A 27,273-nucleotide genomic window follows, 5' to 3' on the forward strand; every position below is an offset into this window, starting at 1 on the left:
ACATTTGAGATTAGTTAAAACTAGACTGCCAATTTTGTTTTTTTGTTTGTTTGTTTTTTGAGACAGAGTCTCACTCTGTCATCCAGGCAGGAGCGCAGTAGCGGAACCTTGGTTCACTGCAACCTCCACCTCCTGGGTTCAAGGGATTCTCCTGCCTCAGCCTTCGGAGTAGCTGGGACTACAGGCATAAGCCACCACACCCGGCTAAATTTTGTATTTTTAGTAGAGATGGGGTTTCACCATGTTGGCCAGCCTGGTCTCGAACTCCTGACCTCAGGTGATCCGCCGGCCTTGTCCTCCCAAAGTGTTGGGATTACAGGCGTGAGCCAACGCGTCCAGCCCAGACTAGCAATTTCTCAAAGCATGGTCTGCAGACTCCTGCATCAGAATCACTGGCAGTGTGTATTAAAAATTCGGACTTCCTGACGGTGTCCACGACCGAAGGAATCAACACCTCCGGCCTGGCGTGGTGGCTCACGCCTGTAATCCCAGCACTTTGGGAGGCTGAGGTGGGCGGATCACCTGAGGTCAAGAGTTCGAGACCAGCCTGGCCAATATGATGAAACTCCATCTCTACTAAAAATACAAAAATTAGCCAGGCGTGGTGGCAGGCACCTGTAATCCCAGCTACTCGGGAGGCTGAGGGAAGAGGATCGCTTGAATCCGGGAGGCGGACGTTGCAGTGAGCCGAGATAGTGCCACTGCACACCAGCCTGGACGACAGAGCGAGACTCCACCTCAAAAAAAAAAAAAAAAAAAAAAAAAAAAAAAAAAAAAAAAAAAAAAGCACCTCCAAGTGATTCTGTTGCAGGGGATCTGTGGATGACGCAGATTTTTTTGTTTTTAATTTTTTATAGAGAAAGGGTCTCCCTATGTTCCCCAGATTGGTCTCGAATTCCCGGGCTCAAGCAATCCTCCCACTTCGGCCTCCCAAAGTGCTGGGATTACTGGCATGAGCCAGCACACCTGGCTCAGAATTTCTTATTGTTCTTATGCAGACGAAAGCATGAGGACTCATACCTAGGCTACCGGAATTGTTGAAAGCCAACAGCACAGGGCATTAGCCAACTTTATCCCTGCTCCACAGCCTCTAACCAAATCAGCTCCCGCAGCCGCTTAGCAGCCTGCAGCCACTGAACAGAACTGAGCACGCGCAGTATTTAATCCCTACTGTCGCTGGGTGGGGCTCCCTAGGACCCCGCCCCCTACTGACCTGCGGAGCCAGGGGGCGGGGCTCTCCAAAGTAATTCCGGCTTCTCGCGGCACCGGCCCAAAGCCCCGCCCCCAGATCTCGGACCAATCAAACGGCAGATTGCTGGAAAAAAGGACCAATGCACAGAGCTGTCCTTAATTCCTCCCTGCAGTTTGAAACTGTCACGTTGCTCCCTGGGTAGCGGCTGTGCTTGCTGAGTCTGCACTTGCTGAGACTGCAGCTGCGACGCGGATAGGAGGCGCAGAGCGAGGAGTCGGGATTTGGTCGCGAGCGGCGACGGTGGGTAGCAGCGCTGCGGGCACACCCTGCGTCCCTGCATCCCTGGCGAAAGTAGTGGAGTGCGATTTAAAGTTCCTTGGCGCGGGCTTCCTCCCCCGGGGCTCTTCCCTGGACACGGGTGATTCAGCTGTTGTTCCGGAAGGTCTCAAAGTTCCCCTCCGAGGCGTGCAGGAAGAGGAAGAGAGCAGGTGTGAGGGATGCTAAGCGGTTACTGTCATCAGAGGCTCCTGTCACTTAAAACGTTGAGAAAAAATAACCATGTATAAAGCTCTGTTGTGCTTAAGTAAGATTTTTCTTTAAACAGGTTGGGTCGGAAGGTGATGGAAGAAAACTTCTGGCCTTTTGCTTACTGCAGTGACTTTTCTCCTCTGCTTCTAGTCCCTGCCTTGGGGAGGGGCTGGCGCACCCCCTCTCCTTGCGTGCAGCTAGGCCTGATGAAGGGCACAGGGCACATCACCCTGCTGCTAGTCTGCATGTTAATTCGCTCTTCCTTTGACTCTTGGTGGTTCCATTTGAATTCCCAGACCCCTGTTTTCCTGTCAGCCAGGTAATTACCAAGATGTTATTTTATGTTTCTGGCAACAGAGAAGCTCACAAAAGTTTTGGTCTTGTTTTCTGATACCTTGGATTAGAAACTACTGAAAATGTAGTGAACTAATGTACATCTGCCACCCATTAAAGCAGTTTTCATTTTTCTCCTTCGTTTCTGAACCTAGAAACAGGAAAATGCTACTGTTCTAGAGTTTCAAATAACTCATACTTTGTTGGCATAAAGCAGGGCAGATGGGAGATAGCCTATTTTCCAAAAGTGCAGTGGGTTTTTTTGTGTCTGCAGTGTCCGTATTAAGAAACAGTTTTTGAGATCTGATCGTACTTTCTAGCTCATTTTTAAAATAATCAGCACCACCCCACTCACCACCCGTGTTACCTGCCTGGTCTCAAATCCTGAAGGAAGAAGTGAATAAAAATATAAATGGACCAAGTTATCACAGTGGTAGACTTGAAGTCAGTGAAGCAGCCATTCTTTGCTGCAGAAACATGCTCTTATTTTATCCTCCCTAATTGGCTTAACTAAAGACAGTCATGCTGAGATTTAGTTTACTTAGCATGTGTATGCACAGTGATACTCACTGGAAAAAGTTGAACTTTCCTTTCCACAATCTAGTTCCAGCCTGTGTTTCCATTCTATTTTTGCACTTTTCCCTGTATCTTACTTTTCTACTTCAATTGCCTCATCTCTCATTTATTTTTCAGCCCACTAAAACTGAGACCTGAAATTGTTTTACTTTCCACTGAAATTGTTCAAGCAAATGTCACAGCAACCTCCTAATCGCCAAATTCTATCCAATCTTCATGGTTCTTTGGCATCTAACTCTATTTTCTTCTTAAAGTTTCTCAAAGTTGTGATGCTGCTCCCATAGTTCTAATGTTCTGACTGCTGACTCCTCTTCTTTGCTGACTGTTCTCTTGCCCTTTAGATGTTAGTGGTTCTGGCTTTAACCCTCTTCTCATTCACGGTCGTAGTCCTTAACTTTATTAGGGCTGTGGTCCCCTCTGAACACATATTTAAAGCTAAAGATCTTTCTAGAAAAATACACATTCGCATTTATGATAAAAATATTACATACAAGTTGGGTGTAGGGACCTGATATAGTTAGGTTTTGTGTCCCCACTCAAACCTCATCTTCAATGGTAATCTCCACATGTAGTGGAAGGGAAGTGATTGGATTATAAGGGTGATTTCTCGCATGCTGTTCTCATGATAGTGAATTCTCACGAGATCTGATTGTTTTATAAATGGTAGTTTTTCCTGCACTCTCTGACTTACTCTCTTGCCTGCCACTATCTAAGATGTGCCTGCTTCCCCTTCTACCATGATTTTAAGTTTCCTGAGGCCTCCCCAGACATGCGAAACTATGAGTCAATTAAAATTCTTTTCTTTATAAATTACCCACTTTGGGGCAGTTTTTTGGGAGTTTTTATGTTTGTTTTTTGTTTTTTTTTTTTTGTTTGTTTGAGACAGAGCCTCACACTATCACCCAGGCTGGAGAGCAGTGGCGCGATCTCAGCTCACTGGAAGCTCCGCCTCCTGTGTTCACGACATTCTCCTGCCTCAGCCTCCCAAGTAGCTGGGATTACAGGCACCTGCCACCACACTCGGCTAATTGTTTTGTATTTTTAGTAGAGAGAGAGTTTCGCCATGTTGGCCAGGCTGGTCTCGAACTCCTGACCTCAGGTGATCCACCCACCTTGGCCTCCCAAAGTGCTAGGATTACAAGCGTGAGCCACCGTACCCGGCCTGATCTCTCTTTCTTAATATCCAAATTTATCCTCAACGCTGCTGGAATGATCTTTCTGATCATGTAACTTTTAAAAAATATTTCAATAACTTGTCTAAAATAAACACCCAGATTTTTAATATGACAAATCTTGACCTTCCATGATCTTGGCTGCTCCTTACTTTTCGTTTCATCCTTAGCCAATCCTTGCTTTGCATCCATTGCTTTGGCCTTACCAACCTGCTTGCTGTTCCTGGCATACATGTCCATGACTCTGTGTCTTTGCTTACATTGCTATACTGCCTAGAATATCTTCAACTGTGTTTATACCTTTTATCCATCTTTCAGGATGAGACCTCATCTCTCAGCACCTGGGTCATCTTCTCTAAAAACTTTCTCTGCCTCCTTTCCTGCTTATTTAGAGTCATGCAATCTTACTCCATGAAAAATAGCTACTCCTCCCTCTCTACTTTGTATCTGTTATTTTAGGGCCTATCAGCAGTTTATTCAGCAGTCGGTCACTTATATAATATACATGCCTGGACCTCTCTACAGATTGTAAACTCCTTAAGAATAAGGACTTCATTTTACATCCCTCACCAATGTCTTACATATTACTGATATTCAGATAGTTCGAATAGTCACTATTTGTTCTTTAAATAGTTTGGCTACTTGTTACTAAAAGTACTTTTAATAATTTTTTGATTCGGACTTTCAACAAATTATGCATGTATTTGATTCTGTTGTTCTGTATAAGCTCACTTTTCTTAAAATAATGTTTCCAAAGGTAAGTTTCCCAAGAAGGGAATTTGCACAAATTGTTTGTTCTCTCTTGGTTCTGTATCTTAGAGGAAAGTACACAGCACCCAGGTTGTCACACGTTGCTCAAGAACAGTGATACAATCTCTTATGCTCAACAGACCCCACTGGGGATTTTTCTGAAGATCCTCTATTTTTCTTTAACCTTTCATGTTTTCTCATCTCCCTGACTACATTATAAACTCACTAATATTGGGACTGGGTCTTCAATTATTTTTTGCCCAGTGAAATTTGCCTACAGGTACTCAATATATTGAATGAATGATTTTAACATATCACATGAAGATTGCAGATTTGGATACTGTTGCACTTATATATATATCTGGAAAGGATTTTATCCTAAATATCAAGGAAAAAAGCTAAAGTTAGCTTCTACTGTTTTAGAGCATTTGTGCAGAATGTCATCAGATGAGGAGAAATACTCACTTCCAGTTGTGCAAAATGACTCCAGTCCAGGCAGTTCTGTCTCTTCGAATCTTCAGGTAGGAAAAAATTTCTAAATTTATCATGATTTTTTTTATTTTAAACAAATGAATGTAAGGGAAAACTAGGATTTTAAAAAAAAATTTTCATTCAATTTGCAAGGGAGTTTTTCAATTTATAATAATATCAAACTTTAGGAATTACTGTACATATTTTAGGAGTTACTTTACATTGTTTTAACTTTTCAGAAAATATTGATGAACTCTTCAAACACTCTGTACAAAGGCTTCAACCAACACAGAGGCAAAGCTGAAATGTTCAAGAAACATTTTTTTCTTTTTCTTTTTTTTTTTTTTTTTTGAGACAGAGTCTCGCTTAGTCGCCCAGGCTGGAGTGCAATGGCGCGATCTCGGCTCACTGCAAGCTCCGCCTCCCGGGTTCACGCCATTCTGCTGCCTCAGCCTCCCGAGTAGCTGGGACTACAGGCGCCCGCCGCCTCGCCCGGCTAATTTTTTGCATTTTTAGTAGAGACGGGGTTTCACCGTGTTAGCCAGGATGGTCTCGATCTCCTGACCTCGTGATCCGCCCGCCTCGGCCTCCCAAAGTGCTGGGATTACAGGCGTGAGCCACCGCGCCCGGCCAAAACATTTTTTTCTTTAATTTTTTGTCATTTTAGCTACTTCTCATGAATGCTGCTTTCACTTTTAATGCAAATTAGTACAATATCAAACCATTCAAAGTTCTAGAGCTCAAGATTCCCTTGTGTTCTACTTGCTGAGGTTTGGTCTTTGTTGTCACGACATTCAGTACAATCTGCTGCCCAGGCCCTGTACATTGATAGATAAAATGAAATGGGTCAGTTGACTACAGAAGATGTGGTATTTGCATGAAATGTTTTAAATTTCTCTTATTTCTAAATATTTCATCATCAAAAATATGGATTTAGATTTCTAGAGTAGATTTTAAATGAGAGAATAATGACATGGTATATCTTAAATTTTACAGTTATATTACTCAAGGGGAAAGGCTGTTTATGCCTAAGCATACGAAATTGTTGTTGATTCTGTACAATATGAGAAAAGCTTTAGGAAAATATTTTATGAAACAAATCTTCTCCTTTAATTGAAATTATGGATTTCAAAATGGGGAAGGTATTGGGAAAATATCTGAATATTTACTAGGATAAAAGTAGTCTGGAGTTGTGGCAAAGCTTTTGTACAGCCTTCCCTTTTGATGGTACCTCTCCCATGCAGTCCTCTCTTCAGGTGACAGTACTTCCTCCACTCTTCATGGCTCTCTGATTGAAACTTGAAGATAGAACTGATTAACTCATTTATACTAAAATGTAAACACCTCGTGAGCATTCATGTTGTCATTTTGTCAAGAGACAAAGCTTTAAATCAAAAGAATAAATCTCTAGAATGGAATTTTAGAGAGATGGAAGAAGAACCTGTCAGAAATTATTTTGTGTTATTGGTTACCTACCTATAATGTAAGCCCAATTGACAGTCTCTTACTTTCAACTAACATTCCTCCTGGTTCTTGGACTGAAGTTGAAAGCCTCTCCATATTCCCTGTACATACATTGTTACTACTTTGGGTTTCACTACTGGAAACACTTCAAAATATAAATACAAAAAATAATCTTAAAAATAACATAAAATACATATTTTTACATATATAGTAAATATATAAATCCAAACATTTAATACAAAAGCCCTTCATAAATCAATATTCCTCTTAAGGGACTTTTTTGTTACTCCTTCTGTTATGCAAATGCTTCATAAGCCAGAGGGTGGCAAATGCTGAGGGATGGGCAGCATCCATAGTGCTTATACACTGAAAATTTCCTCTAACCACAGCTCCTATCAGCCAAGTTGCTCTGACTCTAATGGTTGAGGCATGGGTGGAGCTATATTTCAGGGTCATATCAATTCAGCTCTTGGGGATTGGGAAGGAGGGCAAAATTACAAGTTTTGAATGTTAACACAGGTTATGTTTGGCAATTAAGAAAGGCAAATTATTTATTTTGATTCTTAATTTTGGATTCTTATTTTTAAATAACTCATTTGGCCTGTATCTACATATATGAAACTCTAAAATAGTCATTTAAATAACTGATTTTTTAAAAATGTTTTTCTTGAAATAAGTTGGAATATATGATCATGGAATACTATTGACATATAATTATTTATTTCCCCTGTAAGCCATAGCAATTGTGGTAAAATATATGAAATATATGAATATGTATGAAATATATGATTTGAAATATATGTTTGGATCTTTTTTTTCCTTCTCTTATCCAGAACAGAAGTCAGACTAGGGAAGCCACAAGTGAAAGCCACTGACTTCCACTTCTCCCTCCGTTCCTACAGGCTGGAGGTGGTAATAGGCTAACTCTGAGCAGAGCTGACTTGGCTAAATCTAGTTGTGACTGACACCACAGCAGGGACATTATAAAAAGCTTATGAACCTCACAATGTAAGATCACCATCATATTAATCTGCTCAGGCTACCATAACAAAATACTGTAAATTCATAGGCTTAAACAGCAGACATTTTTCTTCTCACAGTTCTGGATCACAGCCCAATACAGTCAGTTTCTGGTGAGGGCTCTCTTTGTGGATTGCAGGCAGGTGCCTTCTTGCTGTGTCTTCACATGACCTTTCCTCGGTACAGTATGTGCAGGTGGGAGGAGAGAGAACACAAGCTTCCTGGTGTCTCTTCTGATGAGTACATTAATGCTATCAGGGCCCCGGCCGATGGCCTTATTTAACCTTAATTACTTTCTTGGAGGCCTCATCTCCAAATACAACCACACTGGCTGTTAGGGCTTCAGGATATTAATTTTGAGGGTACACAAACATTCAGAGTCCATAACTCCATAACAGCCACACTTTTATATATTCTTAGCCAAAATCAAAAGTTTATTTTGGCTGTTTGGGAAGTATAATAGTGCTTTAACAGAAACCAAGTAAAGGTGGCTTAAGTGGGTTCCTTACAGTTTGATTCTCTCTCTCATAAATTCTGAGCTGATACATAGTCCTGAGATCATCTGAGGACCGAATCCCTTCTCTCTTGTTGCTGTGCCATGAGCTGTTGACCGTGTTTGCATTGTCAGGTACTGGTGCACTGACAGTGCACCACCTCTAGCCTGTGGGAAGAGGGGACTAGAAGGAAGCAGCTTCCTTTTTAAGGACTTCACCTAAAGTTGTATGCATCATTTCCATTCGAAACCCATAGACCAGGTCTCTTGGCCACACCTAGCTGCAGAGGAGGCTGGGAAATGTAGCTGGATGGCCATTTGCCCGAATCAAACCCTGGGGCTTTATTAAGTTAAAGAAATTAAAAAGCAATGGATGCTGCTGGATTAGTTACAGTCTCTATGCACTTGAAATTTTATGTATTAGTTTATTAGAACCAACTCACACATTCAGATTTACAGGAACTAGTAAATATCTTTTGTATGGCCCCAATTTATCAAACTCTCCGGGAATTTACTTTTGATAATTGGAAAAGCAATACGCTTTGGGAAGTGTATTTTTTTTAAGTTAAGGATATTTAAATCTATTTAAATAACTATAGTTACTTTTGTCAATGTAAAAATTAAATGTTGGTGCTCGCTTCAGCAGCACATAAACTAAAATTGGAGTCACACAGAGATTAGCATGGTCCCTGTGCAAGGAGGACACACAAATTCGTGAAATGTTCTAAAATTTTTAAATATTTTTTTAAGTTTTATAATACAAATCAATGTTGTATTGTGATATCCTAAATGATTTGTTTCCTATTAAGAGCCTTCCATCTTGGTGATAACCATTATGTAAAATACTAATTTTTATTTGCTACTAGGAAATGTAAGTTTAAAACTCAGACAGATGTTTATTCTCATGAAGGTGACATTGCTAACAAAAATGGTTGATTATAGCAATATGAAGGAGATTCTGGTTGAATTTTCTAAAGATTTTCTCTTTGGAATATCTCTCTCTTCCTCTTCTGTTGTTAGCCTTAAAGTATATACAAATCAGTATTTGCTATACCTAACGTTTACTGCATGTAAGTATCTATGTTAAATACGTGAATCAGGCCGGGTGCGGTGGCTCACACCTGTAATCCTAGCACTTTGGGAGTCCAAGGCTGCAGATCAAGAGGTCAGGAGTTCGAGACCAGACTGTCCAACATGGTGAAACCCCATCTCTACTAAAAGTACAAAAATTAGGCAGGCGTGGTGGTACAAACCTGTAATCCCAGCTACCCAGGAGGCTGAGGTAGGAGAATTGCTTGAACCTGGGAGGCGGAGGTTGCAGTGAGCCAAGACCATGCCACTGCACTCCAGCCTGTGCGACAGAGCAAGACTCCATCTCAAAAAAACAACAAAGAAAAAAAGAAAAAATGTAAATTAAGGTAGAAGCGCAAACCAGGTCACTCTGGTACATGTAATTGCCATAAAAGCTATCAGTTTTCAGTATATAAAAGCATAAACCTTTTTTAAAACAATTTTACTTAAAATTCCAATATAAGAAAACAGATGAAAACAAAACTACAGTAGTGTAGATTTATTTTGTAAATTCAAATACGTGACATTTATTTCTCACAAAGTCAGTTAATAAAAACCGTTAAGCTGCCTTGATAAATGTACATTTGAAATTGGGGGGTAATAGAAGGCCATTGCGGTTTTATAAGCTTAAGTATCCAGTTTGCTTCTATGTTTTGTTTGCGTTACATAATTTTTTTTTAATTCTGAAAATGGTATCTTTTTAATAGCATGTCCCATCTTCAATTAAAGTGATCTGACATTTAAAATTAAGTGACAGAACACTTTTGATTCAGTGTTGAGTCACTCACAGAATCTTATCACCTCTTCAGACTTTGTTGTTGTTTCCCCAGAGACAGGATCTTGTTCTGTCACCCAGGCTGGGGTGCAGTGGTGCCATCTTGTCTCACTGCAGCCTCCAGTTCCTAGGCTTAAGTGGTCCTCCTGCCTCAGCCTCCTGAGTAGCTAGAACTACAGGCACACACCACCACGCCTGGCAAATTTTTGTAAAAAATTTTTTGTAGAGATGGGATCTCACTTTGTTGCTCAGGCTTCAAGCCATCCTCCTGCCTCAGCCTCTCAAAGTGCTGAGTTTACAGGCATGAGTCACAGCACCCTGCCCTCTTCAAACTGTTAATCATAAATGTGAAAATCACACAAGAAGCACTCAAAGAACTCAAGCTGGGAATAAGTACTAAAACTTTGTAATATAATAAGCATGTGACTCTATTATGGTAATTAAATTCCTTAAAAAGAAATTCAGTTGAATATAACATTGTAACTGTTACACTACATTATTGATTATTGGCCTCTCTTAGGAAGAATATGAAGAGCTGCTTCGTTATGCTATAGTGACTCCAAATATTGAACCCGGTGCTTCACAGTCATCTCATCCTAAGGGAGAATTGGTGCCAGATGTCAGAATTTCTACAATTCATGATATTCTTCATAGTCAAGGTTATATATATTTTTCAAGATATCTCTTAATTTAACATATTACTGAGTTTATTAATGATCCTGACAGGATTGTGAAAATGCCTGTCCAGATCAGGGATTCTTCTCGACCATTTGTGTGTATTAGTATCATCTAGGGGAGCTTTTTACAGTTTAATATATTATTCCTGACTCTCTTATGACAGCTTGATTTTTCTTTGAACTTCATTTGACTCTTACTTTTATGAAGAATAATAAAGTTGAAGCAGCACTATGGCAACTACATGGCTTTTAGGTATGTTGTATCTCAGTACTTGTTCCAACAGTTTTATGCCAGGATTAACTTGAAAACTAAATGCCCAAGCCTAAAATTAAAGATGGTAGCCCTGAGAGTCTCTTAAATTACTTTACGAACCTCATGCTAGTGCTTTATCAGCGGTATTTATATGGGCATGGAGAACTGTTTGAATAATTATCACAAAGGTGAACCTATCTGTGGACCATGTCAGCAACAGAACTGAAAGCTACTACAAACCAGGATGTGTGTTGATAGATGAGTGAAAGGTGGAGAGAAGAGGTAAGGTTCCGTTAACCTCCATTCCTTATTCAGGTGGAGACAACATCCCAAACTCTAAATAAATGTTCTTTCAAAGGGCACAGAAAACCTTCCTAAAACAGTCCTGATAAGGAACAGTTATCACACTATAGGCATAACTCCAAGGATCCCTGTCCTTGAAGGCACATGATACAGCCTACTCAGAGGCCAAAGGCTCCTGGGCTTCTGCTAAGTCATAGCTCTAGTGTCTGTTGTCTCTCACTGTCTGTAGACATGGAATTTTCACTGCTTCTCAGTCTTGGCCTATTGCAGTGGAACAACAAATGGGACCACAGGATGAGAGCCTTAAAATATAGGCCAGGCAGTGGCTCATGCTTGTAATGCTAGTACTTTGAGAGGCTGAGGCAGGAGGATCACTTGAGCCCAGGAGTTTGAGACAAGCCTAGACAACATAGCAAGACCCTATCTCTACTAAAAAATTAGCCGGGCAGAGCAGTCTATAGTCCCAGCACCTCGGGAGGCTGGGGTGGGAGGATTGCCTGAGCTCAGGAGTTCAAGGCTGCAGTGTGCCATGATTATGCCACTGCACTTCAGCCGGGGCAACAGAGCAAGACTCTGTTTAAAAAAAAAAAAAAAAAAAAAAACTTTCGAGATGCTGTAGTCAACAGTTCAAGGTAATCACCTGGGATTTAAGACTATTGTTCTTTTCTCTTATGTAAAATAGCATGCATTTATTCTCTACCATTTCCAAAAAGGATTTGAGATTGAAACACACAATATGTAGTAAGTTTAGATATTCTTTAGTCATCTTGAGATTCACAAGTAGACTTTGTTAAAGTCTTCTATGTAAATTCATCATCCCACATTCTCTTTATTCTTGATATCTCAGCTGCTTGATATAAGGCATGATATGTGGAAATTGACAACATATGAATAAGCCTCTAACAGTCATTCTTGAGAGGTTTTTCCCAGTTTCCTTTTTGCCATCTGTTGACTACAGGTTCCTGAAGTGGAAGCCAGAAAGTCCTTGTTTGGGGGAGCCAGTGCCACCTTAGTTTGATTGTGGCTAGTGAAAAGCAGTGGGCCTCTGGAAATACCCAGTGTCATAAGAGAGCAGATCCTTTTCCAAGTTCTAATGTCATTTGCCCACTTACTCTCTTAGTGTGAATTGAATGCTATAGTAGACTACATTATCTCTCATCTATATTTGGTGTGTAAGTTGGAGCTTATCAATGATATAGTAAGTCTTTTTCTAGTCTCAGATTTTTATCTCTTCTTGTTCTTTGTTTTAGTGTTCCTATATCCTCGGCATGTTGTATTTTGTTTGTTCTAAAATCTTTTTTATGTACTGCTACCTTATTAAATTATGCGTGATTAGGCATTTTATTTAAGAACGGTTCCGTTTAATTTTAAAAAGCTTTCCTTTTGGCAGGAAATAACTCTGAAGTAAGAGAAACTGCGATAGAAGTTGGAAAAGGATGTGATTTCAATATTTCAAGTCATTCAAAGACAGATGGTATTAATTTTCTTTAGCTTATTTGTATTAATATACAATATTTTGTGGTTTGATGAATAATATCTATGTAGTAAGAGGAATAATTTCAGCATATTACTTTTTGGCAGGATTTTAAAATGCTATTGTTACCAATTTAAGTGATAATATTTAAAATAATTTTATAAGATTCCAAAATAGTACAACTAAGACAGGTCAATGCATTATAGTATGTAGTATCCTTTCTTAAAATTTCTAAGTTAGAGGGCAAGTCTTTTAAAAGATTTAATGGCATATTATATAGTTTGACCAATTCAAGTTTTTATGTAAACCAATGCACTGTTTCCCAACTTCCAGGCATTTGCGTACCAATGTAAGAATTTTCATCCTATCTTTATGCCACCTGTTCTATCATTTAGTGTTTTTCTTTAAAAGTCTGCTTTGTCTTTGTTAAAAGGAAAGATTAGCAAATCTTAAAGAGGCTTTTTGGGGGGGTTGTTTTTTGTTTTTGTTATTTTGTTTTGTTTTTGAGACAGGATCTCACTCTGTCACCCAGGCTAGAGTGCAGGGCTCCCTGCAGCCTCAACCTGCTTGGCTCAAGTGATCCTCCTGCCTCAGCGCCCCCGCCCTCAGTAGCTGGGACTACAGGCACATGCCACCACACCCAGCTAATTTTTAAATTTTCTGTAGTGCTGGGATCTCACTATGTTGCCCAGGCTGGTCTCAAATTCCTAAGATCAAGTGATCCACTTGCCTTGGCCTCCCAAAGTGCTGGAATTATAGGCATGAGCCACCATGCCTGGCTTTAAAGAGCTTTTAAAAGCTCTTTTTAGAACTGGAGCTTTGGCCGGGCGTGGTGGCTCAAGCCTGTAATCCCAGCACTTTGGGAGGCCGAGGCGGGTGGATCACAAGGTCAGGAGATCGAGACTATCCTGGCTAACATGGTGAAACCCCGTCTCTACTAAAAATAGAAAAAACTAGCCGGGCGTGGTGGCGGGCGCCTGTAGTCTCAGCTACTTGGGAGGCTGAGGCGGGAGAATGGCGTGAACCCGGGAGGCGGAGCTTGCAGTGAGCCGAGATCACGCCACTGCACTCCAGCCTGGGAGACACAGCGAGACTCCGTCTCAAAAAAAAAAAAAAAAAAAAAAAAAAAAAGAACTGGAGCTTTTTTTAGAACTGGACTGAACTTTTTTCTTGACAGAGTAATTAAAATGATTAAAATGTAATATTGTGGAATATTTTTCTATTTAATGTTATTTAATGTGGTAACCGTTTTTGCCACCACATAAGTAATGCCTGTATCCCTTAGTTTCCTCACTTGTAAGTAGTAGTCTTAGGCACCATAATCTCTGACAGCCCTTCCAAGTTCTGAAGTTACATGATTTGATTTCTTAAAAGGTGAGTGTTGAGATATTTTTTAAATTGAAAAGCAGAGTCTATTGCTTTCTTTGTGAGTACAGATCTAATTGGCAAAATCAAGTAAAAGAGAATATTCATGTACATTGTCATTCCACCTGTTCTTTGGGTTTCTTAACCATCCTCAGAACATGCAGGTAGTGTTTCATAGTGTGACTAGCCCAGACCTAGTGTTGTTTTTTATACCAAACACACATCTTAAGGAGTTATTTTCCCTTTTGCAAAGAAGTCTTTACATAAGCAGAATATGTTTGCAAAAAAATTAAAATCTTACAAATTTTAAAAAAGAATTCTTGAAATGCTTACTTTTAAGTAACAAGTTTTCTATCATAGATTCATCTTTCATTCAATAAGAAGAAAGCTCTTCCATCTCTGTTATTAGGATGCTCGTAGCAGATGTGAGGTATGTGACAAGTGATGACAGATAGTCTCTAATTCCCGCATAAATATGTGAGAAAATATGAACTTTTCTGTCTCAGTACTTTTTTTTTTTTTTTTGAGGCAGAGTCTCGCTCTGTCACCCAGGCTAGAGTGCAGTGGCGTGGTCTCAGCTCACTGCAACCTCAGCCTCCCAGGTTCAAGCAATTCTCCTGCCTCAACCTCCCAAGTAGCTGGGACTATAGGCATGTGCCACCACGCCCAGCTAATTTTTTGTATTTTTAGTAGAGATGGGGGTTCACCTGTTGGCTAGGCTGGTCTTGAACTCCTGACCTCGTGATTCGCCCACCTCGGCCTCCCAAAGTGCTGGGATTACAGGCATGAGCCACCGCGCTCAGCCTTTCAGTGCTTTTTTAGAAATAGATACCAGTTCTCTTTAGGGCCCTGACTCTACCCCACCTCCCTGTATATGGATAGGGGATGAGTGTTTTATATATATGCACATACATATAGAGATGTGTATATTTCTCACCTATATATTGAAGCCTAGCAGGGTACTTTCAACAGAGTATGTGCAAAACTAAATTATGAGTCTCTTTCTACTTATATTGTTTAATTTTAATGGATTTTTTTTGGGGGGGTGGGGTTTGGGTTTTTTTGGAGACAGAGTTTCACTCTGTCACCAGGCTGGAGTGCAGTGGCATGATCTCAGCTCACTGCAACCTCCGCCTCCTGGGTTCACGCCATTCTCCTACCTCAGCTTCCCGAGTAGCTGGGACTACAGGCACGTGCCACCACACCCAGCTAATATTTGTATTTTTAGTAGAGATGGGGTTTCACCATGTTGGCCAGGATAGTCTCAATCTCTGGACCTCGTGATCCGCACACGTTGGCCTCCCAAAGTGCTGAGATTACAGGCATGAGCCACCACGCCCGGCCAAACTTAAATAGTATTAAAACCAATCCCAGTGTTAAATTTATGGAGTAATATTGACCTATATACAACCACACTGACCTTGGTCAATTACTTAACTCTTTCTGAACCTCAGTTCCTCATCAGTAAAATGGAGATAATAATACCTATTTTTTAGGGTAGCATGTGTTATGAGAACTAATCTTTATAATGTTTTTGTTACAGAAACAGAAAACACTTCATTAATGATGATATAATACAGATGATGATAGTTTCAGCTGAGCCTGGACCTGAATATATGAAGGATCCTTATTTGGGATAGAGGTCATTTGCTGGGGGAGAAGGGATTGGGAGTATAGGAGGTTATCTCATGCCAGTGCTAAATCAGTGACAGTACTGAAATTAAAAATAGATTAAGGTACACCTGAAAGGTAGTTTCTCTGCATTTCTCTCAGCCTCCATAGGTAGCAGACATCTTTTAGCCTTCCAACATGGTTCCTTACCAACTTGAGTTATTTTCAATTTGGCTTGACAGCTACAACTTTTCTTTTATTCTAGAGTCATCACCAGTGTTATCGCCGAGGAAGGCTTCTCATCCGGTCATGGATTTTTTCAGTTCACATCTTTTAGCTGACTCTTCCTCACCAGCAACAAATTCTAGTCATACAGATGCCCATGAAATACTTGTGGGCGATTTTCTTGTTTCTGATGAAAACCTTCAGAAGATGGAAAATGTACTTGATCTTTGGAGTTCAGGTCTTAAGGTACAGCAGTTGTTCAACTACGATGGTTTAATATGTAATGTAATAGTTTTACTCTCGTTTATACTGTTTTGTTTTGGTTTTTTGAGTTAAACTTTTTAAAAATCTTTTGTTTCCTGAGATCAGTTCAGTGTCTTAAGTCTTGCTTCTCAATCTTTAATGTATTTATGAATCATAGGGGGAGCCTGTTAAGCTGCAGCTTCATATGCAGTAGACTCTTTTTTTTTTTTTTTGACTCTTGTTTGTTTGTTTGTTTGTTTGATTTTACTTTAAGTTCTGGGATACATGTGCTGAACATGGAGGTTTGTTACATAGGTATACATGTGCCATGGTGGTTTGCTGCACCTATCAACCAGCCATCTAGGTTTTAAGCCCCGCATGCATTAAGTATTTGTCCTAATACTCTCCCTCCCCTTGCCCCCCATCCCCTGACAGGCCCCGGTGTGTGATGTTCCCCTCCCTGTGTCCATGTGTTCTCATTTCTGTGAAGCTCCCAGGTGAGGCTACTGCTTCAGAAACTGTACTTTGAGTTGCCAGGTTTTAAGTGGTTGCTGGAACGGTTCTACATGCTCCACAGAATTTCGCAGATACTTTGAATGGTCAGCCTGTGTGTAACTGAGACATACTGAGCCTTTACCATCTCATAGTTATGACTAATGGAAATGTCTCCTTTTATGTGATACAAAAGATCCAATTTTAGCAATAGATATTCATTTTATAGCCATTCCTATAGCAACCATGATGTAGAAGTGATAAATCTATAAAAGTTGATTTTTATTTTGATACTACTGGCCTTTAAGTAAAAGAAAGTATTGCAGAAATGGCAAGTGGGATTTTTGTTTGCTTTTTGGGTTTTTTTTTTTTTTTTTTTTTTTTGCTATTATTAAAAAACTGGAGAAAATGACAGTTTTTCTGAAACATAATTTGAGGAAACTAAGTTGCATATTCACATATATAGAGAAATTATGGCCATATGAGTTCTGTGGCATTTATATTTTTCCCTCATTTGGAACCTTAAATTCTAGAAATAATTCTTCAGTGTAATTTTACCACTTTCCCCCTGGAACGGGTTTCATACTTTATAATAGTATAAGTCAATTGGAGTATTGTACCACCAACCATTTAAATTGTGTTTAGTTAATATGTTGTCCAGTTTTTTTTTTATAACAAATTATTATTTGGTCTTTTTATTTATGCCAGTCAGTAGGGTGGCAGAACTTAGCAGTCCATTATACAGATAATAATCTGTAATAAATGGCTTGGGAAAAAAAGTATCCATGGTTTCCTCCATCACCCATTTCTAAATAACTTCTGACTCTTATATGAGCTTAGCCTATGCCATTGTTCTGTGTTTCCCTTTATTCCTGATCCGTCTTCATATGGACATTTAATCCTTGAATAAACAAAGGAACATAGTGAATGAAGCCTGAAATTTTTTTGAAATGACAACAAGATTTCATACAAAATTACTTAAAATAGGAAAAAATTAGCTTCCCTAGTATGATGACTGTGAACTGCACAGACCTGTAACTGTTGAACTTACATGTTTTTCATTAGTGTGTTCCAATTGTTTTAATGGCTTTTGTGTTGATTGTTCTGATTTTTTTAATGTTTCTTAATTTCAGTGTAGTTTTAAGAAGTGACGTTAATGAACAAACTACTTAATTGTCACTATATTAATTTTTCAGACAAACATCATATCTGAGCTAAGTAAATGGAGACTTAATTTTATTGACTGGCACCGAATGGAAATGAGAAAAGAGAAAGAAAAACATGCAGCACATTTAAAACAACTGTGTAATCAGATCAGTGACTTGAAGGAGCTACAAAAAACCTTTGAAATCTCCATTGGGAGAAAAGATGAGGTCTTCTTTTTTATATTTTTTTTAATTGAGATTCAGTAAATGTCTTGCTAAATAATAAATTCTAAGAAATGATTACCTCGTACAAGATAGTTTCTATCAGAAACTGACAGAAAAATTCGTGGCCATCTGATTTATTCTTCCTGTTAAACATATCAGTGTAATGTCATTTTACCCTCACCATTGACTTCAGTGTTCTTGATGTTCTTGATGTTTTAGAAAACAAAGAGTGTTTGCTTTGTAAACCATATTAAAACATCACCTTGTAGCCCATAAATATATAAAACTATTATGATTTGTCAATTTAAATTTTTTTTAAAAAGAGTATGTGCTAAATGTAAGTACACTAGTTGTTTTCTTTCTAATCCTAACTACCCTTAAGAGAACGTGAAGGAATCAGCATTATCTACATTTTAAACCATCCTTTTAGGGGTCATTTTAAGCATCTCAAATTCTTTTTTTCTCTCTCTCTTTTTGAAATGGGGTCTTGCTATGTTGCCCAGACTGGAGAACAGTGGCTATTCATAGGCATGATAGTAGCTCACTGCAACCTCAAACTCCTGGGCTCAAGTGATCCTCCTGCCTCAGCCCCTGCCAGGGACTGCAGGTGTATACCACCAAGCCTGGGTTTAAGCATCTCAAATTCTATCAGTGATGGGTGTGTTTTCATTAATGAAGTCTTTCTTCATTTTATTGATAAACACAGAAAACATCTTTTATTTCACTTTCCTTTAGCTTCTTAAGAATTTGAGGGTAATTCAAGTCTGTGCTAATTTTTTGCCTCCTGACACAGTACCTGGAACAAAGCAGATGGGCAACAAATCTGTGCCCTGCTATAAGTGAATGTCCAGATAGGCATCCACTTATGGATAGGAGAGTGGTGGTGTTCAGAAGAGGAGGACTTGGGCAGACACCTCAGCTGCTTGTCTGCAGAAGCAGCACTTAAGTGTTTTCATGTATTAAAGATTATAATTTTTTTAAACATATCTTGATTTCGTATAAAATTGAATGTTTTATAGAGTTTGCTTTTTTTGAAGCAATGGATTTTAATGTCATTTTCTTTGTTATACTCAAAATTCTGTTCTGTGGTTTTGAAATATTTTAAGTTTAATTTTTTAATTTTGAAGTATCACAAAGAATATAGATATCATATGTTCAGTTTATGAGAATGAGTAAAGTGGATAGACAGGTTCTACCATTCATCTTAACGCATAGAATATTTCCAGTATCTTAGAATGTATGCCCTTTTCCTCTTTGGAAATTATTTAAAGAACAGGTATAAATATCTCTTGGTAAATGTGCCCAATTTACAAAATCTCTTTCTAATGTGACTATTTTTAGAAATTTATTTCAGTTATTCAGTTATTTTATAAGAGAGAATATTATCTTAGGATTTTAAAGCCTTCTGAATTTTTTTTTAAGAACAAGAGTAATATCCATGAAGAAGTACATCTACATATAACATATTAATAACATATATAACATGTTATATATAACATGTTATTAATAGTTACATGTATAACATGTTATTAATTTATATATATAACATATAACTAATAAGCAAATAATATAACTATTATTTGCTTTTATAGGTTTGTTTAATCCAGAAAATCATTGGACAGTTTTTGAGGAACTTCTATATCCAAGGTAGTAGTAGGGACCAGAAAGATACTTAGATATCTAAATATTCTGGCCCCTGCCCTCACATCTAGCGAATGAAGACATGGTGTATATAGAAGAACTTTCAAATGTATAATTGTTTACCTGAATTGAATGTCAGTAGCTAATTTGCATATACATAAACTCTTTATTGGTGATTACCCTATACACATAATGAAGATTTTTTTTGTTCCCTTTCATTAGTTGATATCTAGTATATTCATGTGAGAAAGTTTTATTGTCTTTTTAAAGATAATAATAAGGTTAACTGAATGAATATAGTAGTGATCCATACCTATCCTCTCTAGCATTTTTTGATGTATGAGAAAATCACTTTACCAACTGCTGTTATTGTAGTATCACAATAATTGGGTTAATTGCTGTTTTCACAGGTGATTTCTAGCTTGTCTCATGCCATAGGCAAGCAAAAGGAAAAGATAGAGTTGATGAGAACATTCTTCCACTGGCGAATCGGCCATGTCAGAGCCAGACAGGACGTAAGTGTCAAAGCAGAAGACAGCTGATGGATGTTAGACTTCTGAATTCAGAAGCGCTCAGGATCACTTATTATAGTTGTTTTCTAATAAGTCAAAATGAATTTGTGATTTAATGTTCCTCTTATTTCAAAGGAATTTGATTTTGATATAGCTTGGAAAAAATACATTTTAGGTCTTACAGACATATAATATATATTACAATAGATACATCATTTCCTGCTTCATAGTGGGTTAATAAGGATTGTTCCTAAATTGTAAATGCCCTAGTAATAGAACCCCTCAGATGAGGTTTTTGGAGAAAGAAATTACCTTTAACATCTCAAATGCTTCCTATATTGTTTCTACTTTTAAAATGCCTGAATACAACTTATTCATAAAGAGGCTTTACTATGTACATTAAATCACAATATAAATGTTTGTTATATAGACTTACGTTAGAGTGAGAGTCAGAGAAAGCCATACCTATATAGCTTTTTTAAAGTTATCCTTAGCTTGTAGTATATCGTTTAAACTTGAACACCCTTTAAGAAAGAACTGAGTTGGTATATCAGTAAATAGTGAACTGAAAGAGAATAATAAATTGTTGTATCAGAAGTGGAAAAGTATGAGAGTATATCCCACAAGAAGACAGAGTTTAGAGACACATGAGTATAGGAGATAAATATATATTTTATATATATATATATGTATGTTTTCCATGTATATTCATGTGAGCTCTGGAGTAATCTCTGTGTATTTAGTTTCCAAGAGATTAGTGTTTTAGGAAAAAGCTAGTATAGGTTGAGTATCCTTTATCCAAAATGTTTGGCACCAGGAGAATTGTAGATTTTAGATTATGTTTCGTATCACACCTTATACACAAAATTCATTTATGTTTCATATTTTTTCACCTTCTACATATAGCTTAAGGTAATTGTATACAATATTTTTAATAATTTTGTGCATGAAACAAAGTTTGTGTTAAGTACTTCCATGTGGAATTTTTCACTTGTTGTGTCATGCTGGCACTCAGAAAGTTTCAGATTTTTGGATTAGGGATGCTCAACCTACTTTATCCTGGAATAAGATTTCTCCTTTAAGTATACTTTCTGGTTTTTTTCTTTTTTTTTTTTAAATTAATCCCAATAGATTAAATCCACATTAAGCTGGTTAAAATGAATATTTATACTCTATTTTGAAACTTGTCAAGTAAAATAATGAGAATGCATATTTATTTTTAAATGTTAGCCAGAATGGTTGAGGCTACTGTCACTTTTTGGATAGTTTTTCAAACTTAAGAAATTGAGAATTGGAACTACTTCTTCAAGAATTTAAATTCATTGATGAAAGAAAAATAGCATATGTTCTTATTTGGATTAGCACCATATATGATGGCAAGGTTTATACATTAATCTTGCTTGTGGTGGCCATCAAACTGAAGAGAAAGCAGTGTCATCTGAAGCCAGAGCCACCACCTTTTCCTTCCTTCTAGCCACTGTTATTCTCCTAGTCCTGCTAAATTCATAAGTAAGATGGCAAGTGGTAATTTGCTCATTTTCTTTCATTTGATTGTGTTCTTTTTCTCTAACTTGATTAGTTGCGCAAAGCAATGATGTAATGGATAGAACTCAGTCTCTGGAGTCAGGCAAGTCTGGCTTTACTCATCCTCTTTGTGTGACCTCCATAGGTTACTTAACCTCTCTAAACCTGTTCTCCTATGTGCAAGATGAGAATAGTATGATTACACAGGATTAAATAATGTATGTACACTTACCACCATGTTATGTTTATTAATACTACCAATATATTTATCAGCCCACTGTTTTTGAAGTTATATTTTACTTTTATTTAGGTTTATGAAGGTAAACTAGCTGACCAGTACTACCAGAGAACTTTACTGAAGAAAGTCTGGAAAGGCTGGCGTTCCGTAGTCCAAAAGCAATGGAAAGATGTGGTGGAAAGAGCTTGTCAAGCAAGAGCTGAAGAAGTTTGTGTCCAGATCTCCAATGATTATGAAGCCAAAGTTGCTATGGTAAGCATCTTTTTTCCTGCTTTTCACTTTCTTCTAATACAGTGAAAAGGTAGGTAGACTCACTATTAATTAATAGACTTCTTCTTTTGATCTTTAATCAAGAATGAAGACAAAAAAATGAAAATGTTTATTCTTGTGTTAATTTAATGTTTATTGTATATTCTTACATGGTTGATGTAAGTAGTTGTATAGAAATTGAAATTATTGGTTGGGCACGGTGGCTCATGCCTGTAGCCCTAGCACTTTGGGAGGCTGAGGCGGGCGGATCACCTGAGTCAGGAGTTTGAGACCAGCCTGGTCAACATGGTGAAACCCCATCTCTACTAAAAAAAAAAAGAAAAATTAGCTGGGTGTGGTGGTGCATGCCTATAATCCCAGCTACTCCAGAGGCTGAGGCAGGGGAATTGCTTGAACCTGGGAGGCAGAAGTTGCAGTGAGCCGAGGTCATGCCATTGTACTCCAGCCTGGGCATTGGGAGCAAAAATCTGTCTCAAAAAAGAATAACAAGAAATTGAAATTATTTTTTCCCATTGACTTTTAATAATAAAATTAACATTGTTTTCATGGGAAAACATTTGGAATTCAAATGAAATAAAAACCATTCTAAAGAATGCAATAGGCCTCTTGAAGTTAAATATTAAAATGAAAAATGACTCATCATTACAGCATTAAATTCTTAAGATTAAAAATAAATCCATAATACAAATACTTTTCTGCAATTCAATATGACCTGCAAAAACTGCAGTCCCTTGAGGTTTGGCCTGTGGGAAAGTGTGTTGTATGTAGGGTCACTCTGCACTTCAAATACTGAAGGTAACATTTATTTTATAAAAAATCTGTTAATATTGCAGGCATGTAGTTTTTTGTGTATGTTTTTTTTGTTTGTTTTTTGTTTTTTTTCCTGAAAGGGCTACCTGTGGCTCTTAATGTATTTTGTTTAACATCCTACATAAGTTTTACAGTAAAAAATGGCATATCTTTTTGTAAAATGAAAATACATCAGCAATCTTCAATGGGACTGGATAAAATTCCCCTTGTTTGAGCCTTGATTTTAGGGTTAGGAATGAAAGCAATTTGTTGATGGAGATAATAGAGGTAATATGTACCTTTTAAAATAAATTGCACATAGCAGAAGAGGTAAGTGGCAAACTTTTTAATATTTCACATGAGAATGATTTCAGAGTATATATATTGACAGTATTCTTTGTAGTATCTCAAATTGTTTTGTTTTTTAAACGTTCTTATTTTAGTTATCTGGAGCTTTGGAAAATGCAAAAGCTGAAATTCAAAGAATGCAACATGAAAAAGAGCACTTTGAAGATTCCATGAAAAAAGCTTTCATGAGGGGTGTATGTGCGTTAAATCTTGAAGCCATGACTATATTTCAAAACAGAAATGATACAGGTTAGTATTTCATTGAAGATTCTCTGCCTACTTTCAGAAAGGGATTTGGGATTTTGGTGATTGATATGGTCTACAGTATTAATAATCTGCAGTAGGTATGTTTCATCGAGGTGCAGCTATTCTTAATTCAGTGGTGTCATATCCAGCCTTAAATCTGCCATGAAAATGAGCTCAGTCATGTTTACTTATAGTATCTTAGATCTGATCAAGTGAACTGTCACTCCTAAGTATTTAAGCTAAATGTTTAATATTTTAATGTATAACATTTTAAATCTCTTTTAACTAAGAATTTTAATGCCCTTTTAAGTACAAAATTTATAATTTTGTCTTTTCTTAAGTAGCCAAGTATCTTGGACTATTTTGGTAAGTAGTTATCTAGTCATGGTTTCTCATTTTAAAAATTCCTAATTTTCCAGTTTAAGAAAAGCCTCAACTAAGCTCATTGCAGCAAATGTAAATATAGGCCTATCTAGAGAAGTAAATTTGTTTTTTTTAAATCCACATATTGTTTGACATAGGAGTGGTTTGTGTAGTAGATTTGTCAGCATTGCGTAGAAAAGCCCATAACTGTACTCCTTTGCCACCAATTTACTCAGGGGCCTGTTTTCCTCATTGGGCCTTAGATTTCTTCTCTGAGCAAAGGAGATAACATAAACCTTCCTTACCTGCTTCCTAGGGGCTTCTTGTGGGATGCAGTAAAACATCTGAAAACACTTTAAAAGACAAAATGCACTTTAATGTGTAAGATGACAGTCATGATATAATTATTATAGTTTTAATTCAAGTCAACCTCTCAAGATTTTGTAAATCATTAACATGATTTCAATCCAATGAATAACTTCTCTGTGCTTGTGATGCCCCTATTTTAAAACATCAACAAACATTTATTATTTAAAGCATGCATATTGTGGATAGGAGTAAGTTTAGGCAAATTGCTTTCTGTCTGAAGTGGTTGTGGTTTGTGGTCCGTATTTAATTTAGAAACTGAGAATCATGGAATCTATTCAAGGCTGAATAGTTTATCTTGGTAATACCTAGGTGAGTACTTGATTTTTCCAATAAATGGTCTTTTATTTGAGTATCAATGTTGAAAACAAACTCACCACCTTCAATGATAGAATAGTCTGTTTCAGTTCTAAGTATTAGCAAGTTGTATGTCGCAAATTGAGAAATTTAATTGTTTACTTGGGAGAAATATGGGTTTCACAAGTAAAGTGACAAATTCCTATTAGAACTTCTTACATTAAATTACAAGAAACCTGTTTCTTGTAACCTGCTTAAAAAGATTTTGAATTGATTTAGGAGTGTTTCCCACCTTAATAAATTTACCATCTTAAAATTTAAATTGAAATACAACTGTGTCTCCTAAAGGCCAATATCCCTAAGAGGATTTGAAGAAAATATCTTCTGCTAATTATACAACATGATTTGTTTTGCTCCTGTTATTTTAAAAACAATGGATGAGAAAGATGATAAGAATAGTAAACCATGCATTAGCAATAATGTTGGTAGAGCTACCAAAGGCAAAAAAGTTCAGTATAATTCAGTGGATCTGCTTTGTGATATTTAGGTTTTATGACATTTTAATGACACCTTTTTTTTTTTAATTCTCATAAGAAAAAAATTACTTCTGGCCCTCTTCTATTAAAACAGTTGTTTTTTATAGGCCAGGTGTGGTGGCAGACACCTGTAATCCCAGACTTTGGGAGGCCGAGGCGGGTGGATCACAAGGTCAGGAGATCGAGACCATCCTGTCTAACACGGTGAAACCCCGTCTCTACTAAAAATATAAAAAATTAGCCGGACGTGGTGGTGGGCGCCTGTAGTCCCAGCTACTCGGGAGGCTGAGGCAGGAGAATGGCGTGAACCCACGAGGCAGGGTTACAGTGAGCCGAGATTCCGCCAGTGCACTCTAGCCTGAGTGACAGAGCAAGACTCCATCTCAAAAAAAAAAGTTCTTTATAATGCAGTTTTTAATAATGCAAAGTTCCTAATGCACCTGTCTTGTTAGAGCAAAATAAATATTTGGTGTTTTATTTGTACGTATTATTTGCTGTCTGTAATTTGCAGTGCCTCTCATGTGGTACAGTATCTTAAATCTTCCAAGTTAGAGGTTTTATGAAGAAGTTAGAACATGACAAGAAGTCCTTAAAATTATATCTGCCAATTTTAAAAGCAATTTTAGGCACAGTAAAAAAAATACTTGACAACTGAAAAATTTATTCCAGCTAAAATGAGATTAATTATTAAACTTAAGAGTTGTCTGATAAACAGGAACTGCATAAATCAGCCTGTATTAGCAAGAGTTGGTCACCTGCCTCTCTTCCCTGACCTTCACACTCTTTCTACATCTCGTAATGTTTCTACGTCTCGTAATATTTGCCACCATCTAAAGGTGGACACTCAGAATCTCTACCAAAACATGTTAAAACTCAGTGTGTGTTTTGTTTTCAAATTAGCTGTGTTTTATATTGAATTAGTCCCTTTCATCAGAGGAGTTCAAACGATCTAGGTAGGCACTGTAATCATTGTTAAACTTCTTAAATAAGGTAACTAATACTCTACAAATTTTCTATACAGGTAGTCTAAGGAAAGGACTTATGCAGAGGCCCAAACTTCTGGATGGAAAGAAAACTGCGTAGAAACCATTTAAACATAGGACTTACATAATGCGCTCTGTTCAGATGTTCTGAAACAGCTCATTGACTGAATTTCTAAACCCTCACCACACTGTTTGGTACCACACAGATACAGTCTTAAGCAGAAACTAACGAAATTATAATACTGGAGAGAAAACATCTAATATTGGAAGAAACCCTTTGTACTAGCCTCTGGAATTTGACATTATTGGCTCCTTAGATCAAGATTAAGGCTCAGTTTTGAGGGAAGGTTACTGATTGGGGTGTCACTACAAATCAGTTAGGTGCACAAATATGCCGTTGATTTATGATTTATATAATTTATCTGCAAGAACCCTTTTTTTTACAATGTAAAAAGTGAAGATTTTAGTTTTATTGATTTATTTTTGTTTTCTGACAACTCAAGGACAAAAATAAATTGTTAGGATAGACGCAATACATGAAAATTAGGGAGTATAGTGATATCAGAAAGTGATTCTAAAGATGGATTCCAGGTCATTTCGGCCATTTATCAGGATATTTATATGAACTAATACAAAGGAACCTAGATCTCTGGGCTCACTGTGATCATATTTTTGTGAGAGTTGTGATGGCAATATACTCTACTTAGTTAAGGTCCCAGCTGAGTACGTAATTTATTTTCATCTGTTATATAAGAGCGAATGATCCATTCGCTTTCGCATGTGGAAGGAAGTAGTCTGAAGTTTTTAGTGGTTAATGCTGACAAACTGTATTAACTGAACATTGTATCTAATATACTATAAACAAACATCTAAATTTTTGTTAGGACCAAACTTTAGCCAGTATGTGTTTTCCTTGTTTGGAAGATAATAGTAGTCCTAACCTGGAAGAATTTGAGTGGAATTAATTTGTGACTTACAGGGGTAGACTCCACGAATAATAAAAAGGAAGAGTATGGTCCTGGTGTTCAAGGAAAAGAACATTCTGCTCATTTGGATCCTTCAGCTCCTCCGATGCCCTTACCGGTTGCATCACCACTGCTGCCATCCCCGCCAGCTGCAGTCGGAGGAGCCAGCGCGACTGCTGTTCCCTCTGCTGCTTCGATGACTTCTACCAGGGCTGCTTCCGCATCTTCTGCTCATGTTCCTGTTTCTGTTCTTGGTGCAGGATCTGCAGCTACTGCTGCATCAGAAGAAATGGTTAGTACAGTTTATAGAGGTCCCACCTTATGAAAAGGGCGGCCA

The 27,273-nt window shown here is 37.7% G+C and overlaps 1 protein-coding gene and 1 non-coding gene across 6 annotated transcripts in view; both read left to right on the top strand.

The window, feature by feature from the left end:
* The first annotated feature begins 1,309 nt into the window (after positions 1 to 1,309).
* POC5 (POC5 centriolar protein) overlaps positions 1,310 to 27,273 on the top strand; it is a 37,451-nt gene continuing 11,487 nt past the window's right edge. The window contains exons 1-10 of one of the 5 annotated variants that reach the window (XM_050794469.1): positions 1,310 to 1,492; positions 4,975 to 5,072; positions 10,366 to 10,504; positions 12,469 to 12,552; positions 15,794 to 15,999; positions 17,685 to 17,861; positions 19,910 to 20,014; positions 21,846 to 22,025; positions 23,276 to 23,429; positions 26,951 to 27,228. In XM_050794469.1, coding sequence (XP_050650426.1) covers positions 4,989 to 5,072; positions 10,366 to 10,504; positions 12,469 to 12,552; positions 15,794 to 15,999; positions 17,685 to 17,861; positions 19,910 to 20,014; positions 21,846 to 22,025; positions 23,276 to 23,429; positions 26,951 to 27,228 — 1,407 coding nt within the window. In that variant the 5' untranslated portion in view covers positions 1,310 to 1,492; positions 4,975 to 4,988. The other 4 variants (XM_050794471.1, XM_050794470.1, XM_050794472.1 and 1 more) reach the window with 4 other exon arrangements.
* Positions 8,630 to 8,733, top strand: LOC126957705 (U6 spliceosomal RNA). Its single transcript, XR_007726887.1, has one exon. It is a non-coding gene; the product is annotated as a U6 spliceosomal RNA (small nuclear RNA).

Source organism: Macaca thibetana, chromosome 6 (assembly GCF_024542745.1).
Source record: "Macaca thibetana thibetana isolate TM-01 chromosome 6, ASM2454274v1, whole genome shotgun sequence".
In the NCBI taxonomy this organism is placed as follows: domain Eukaryota; kingdom Metazoa; phylum Chordata; class Mammalia; order Primates; family Cercopithecidae; genus Macaca; species Macaca thibetana.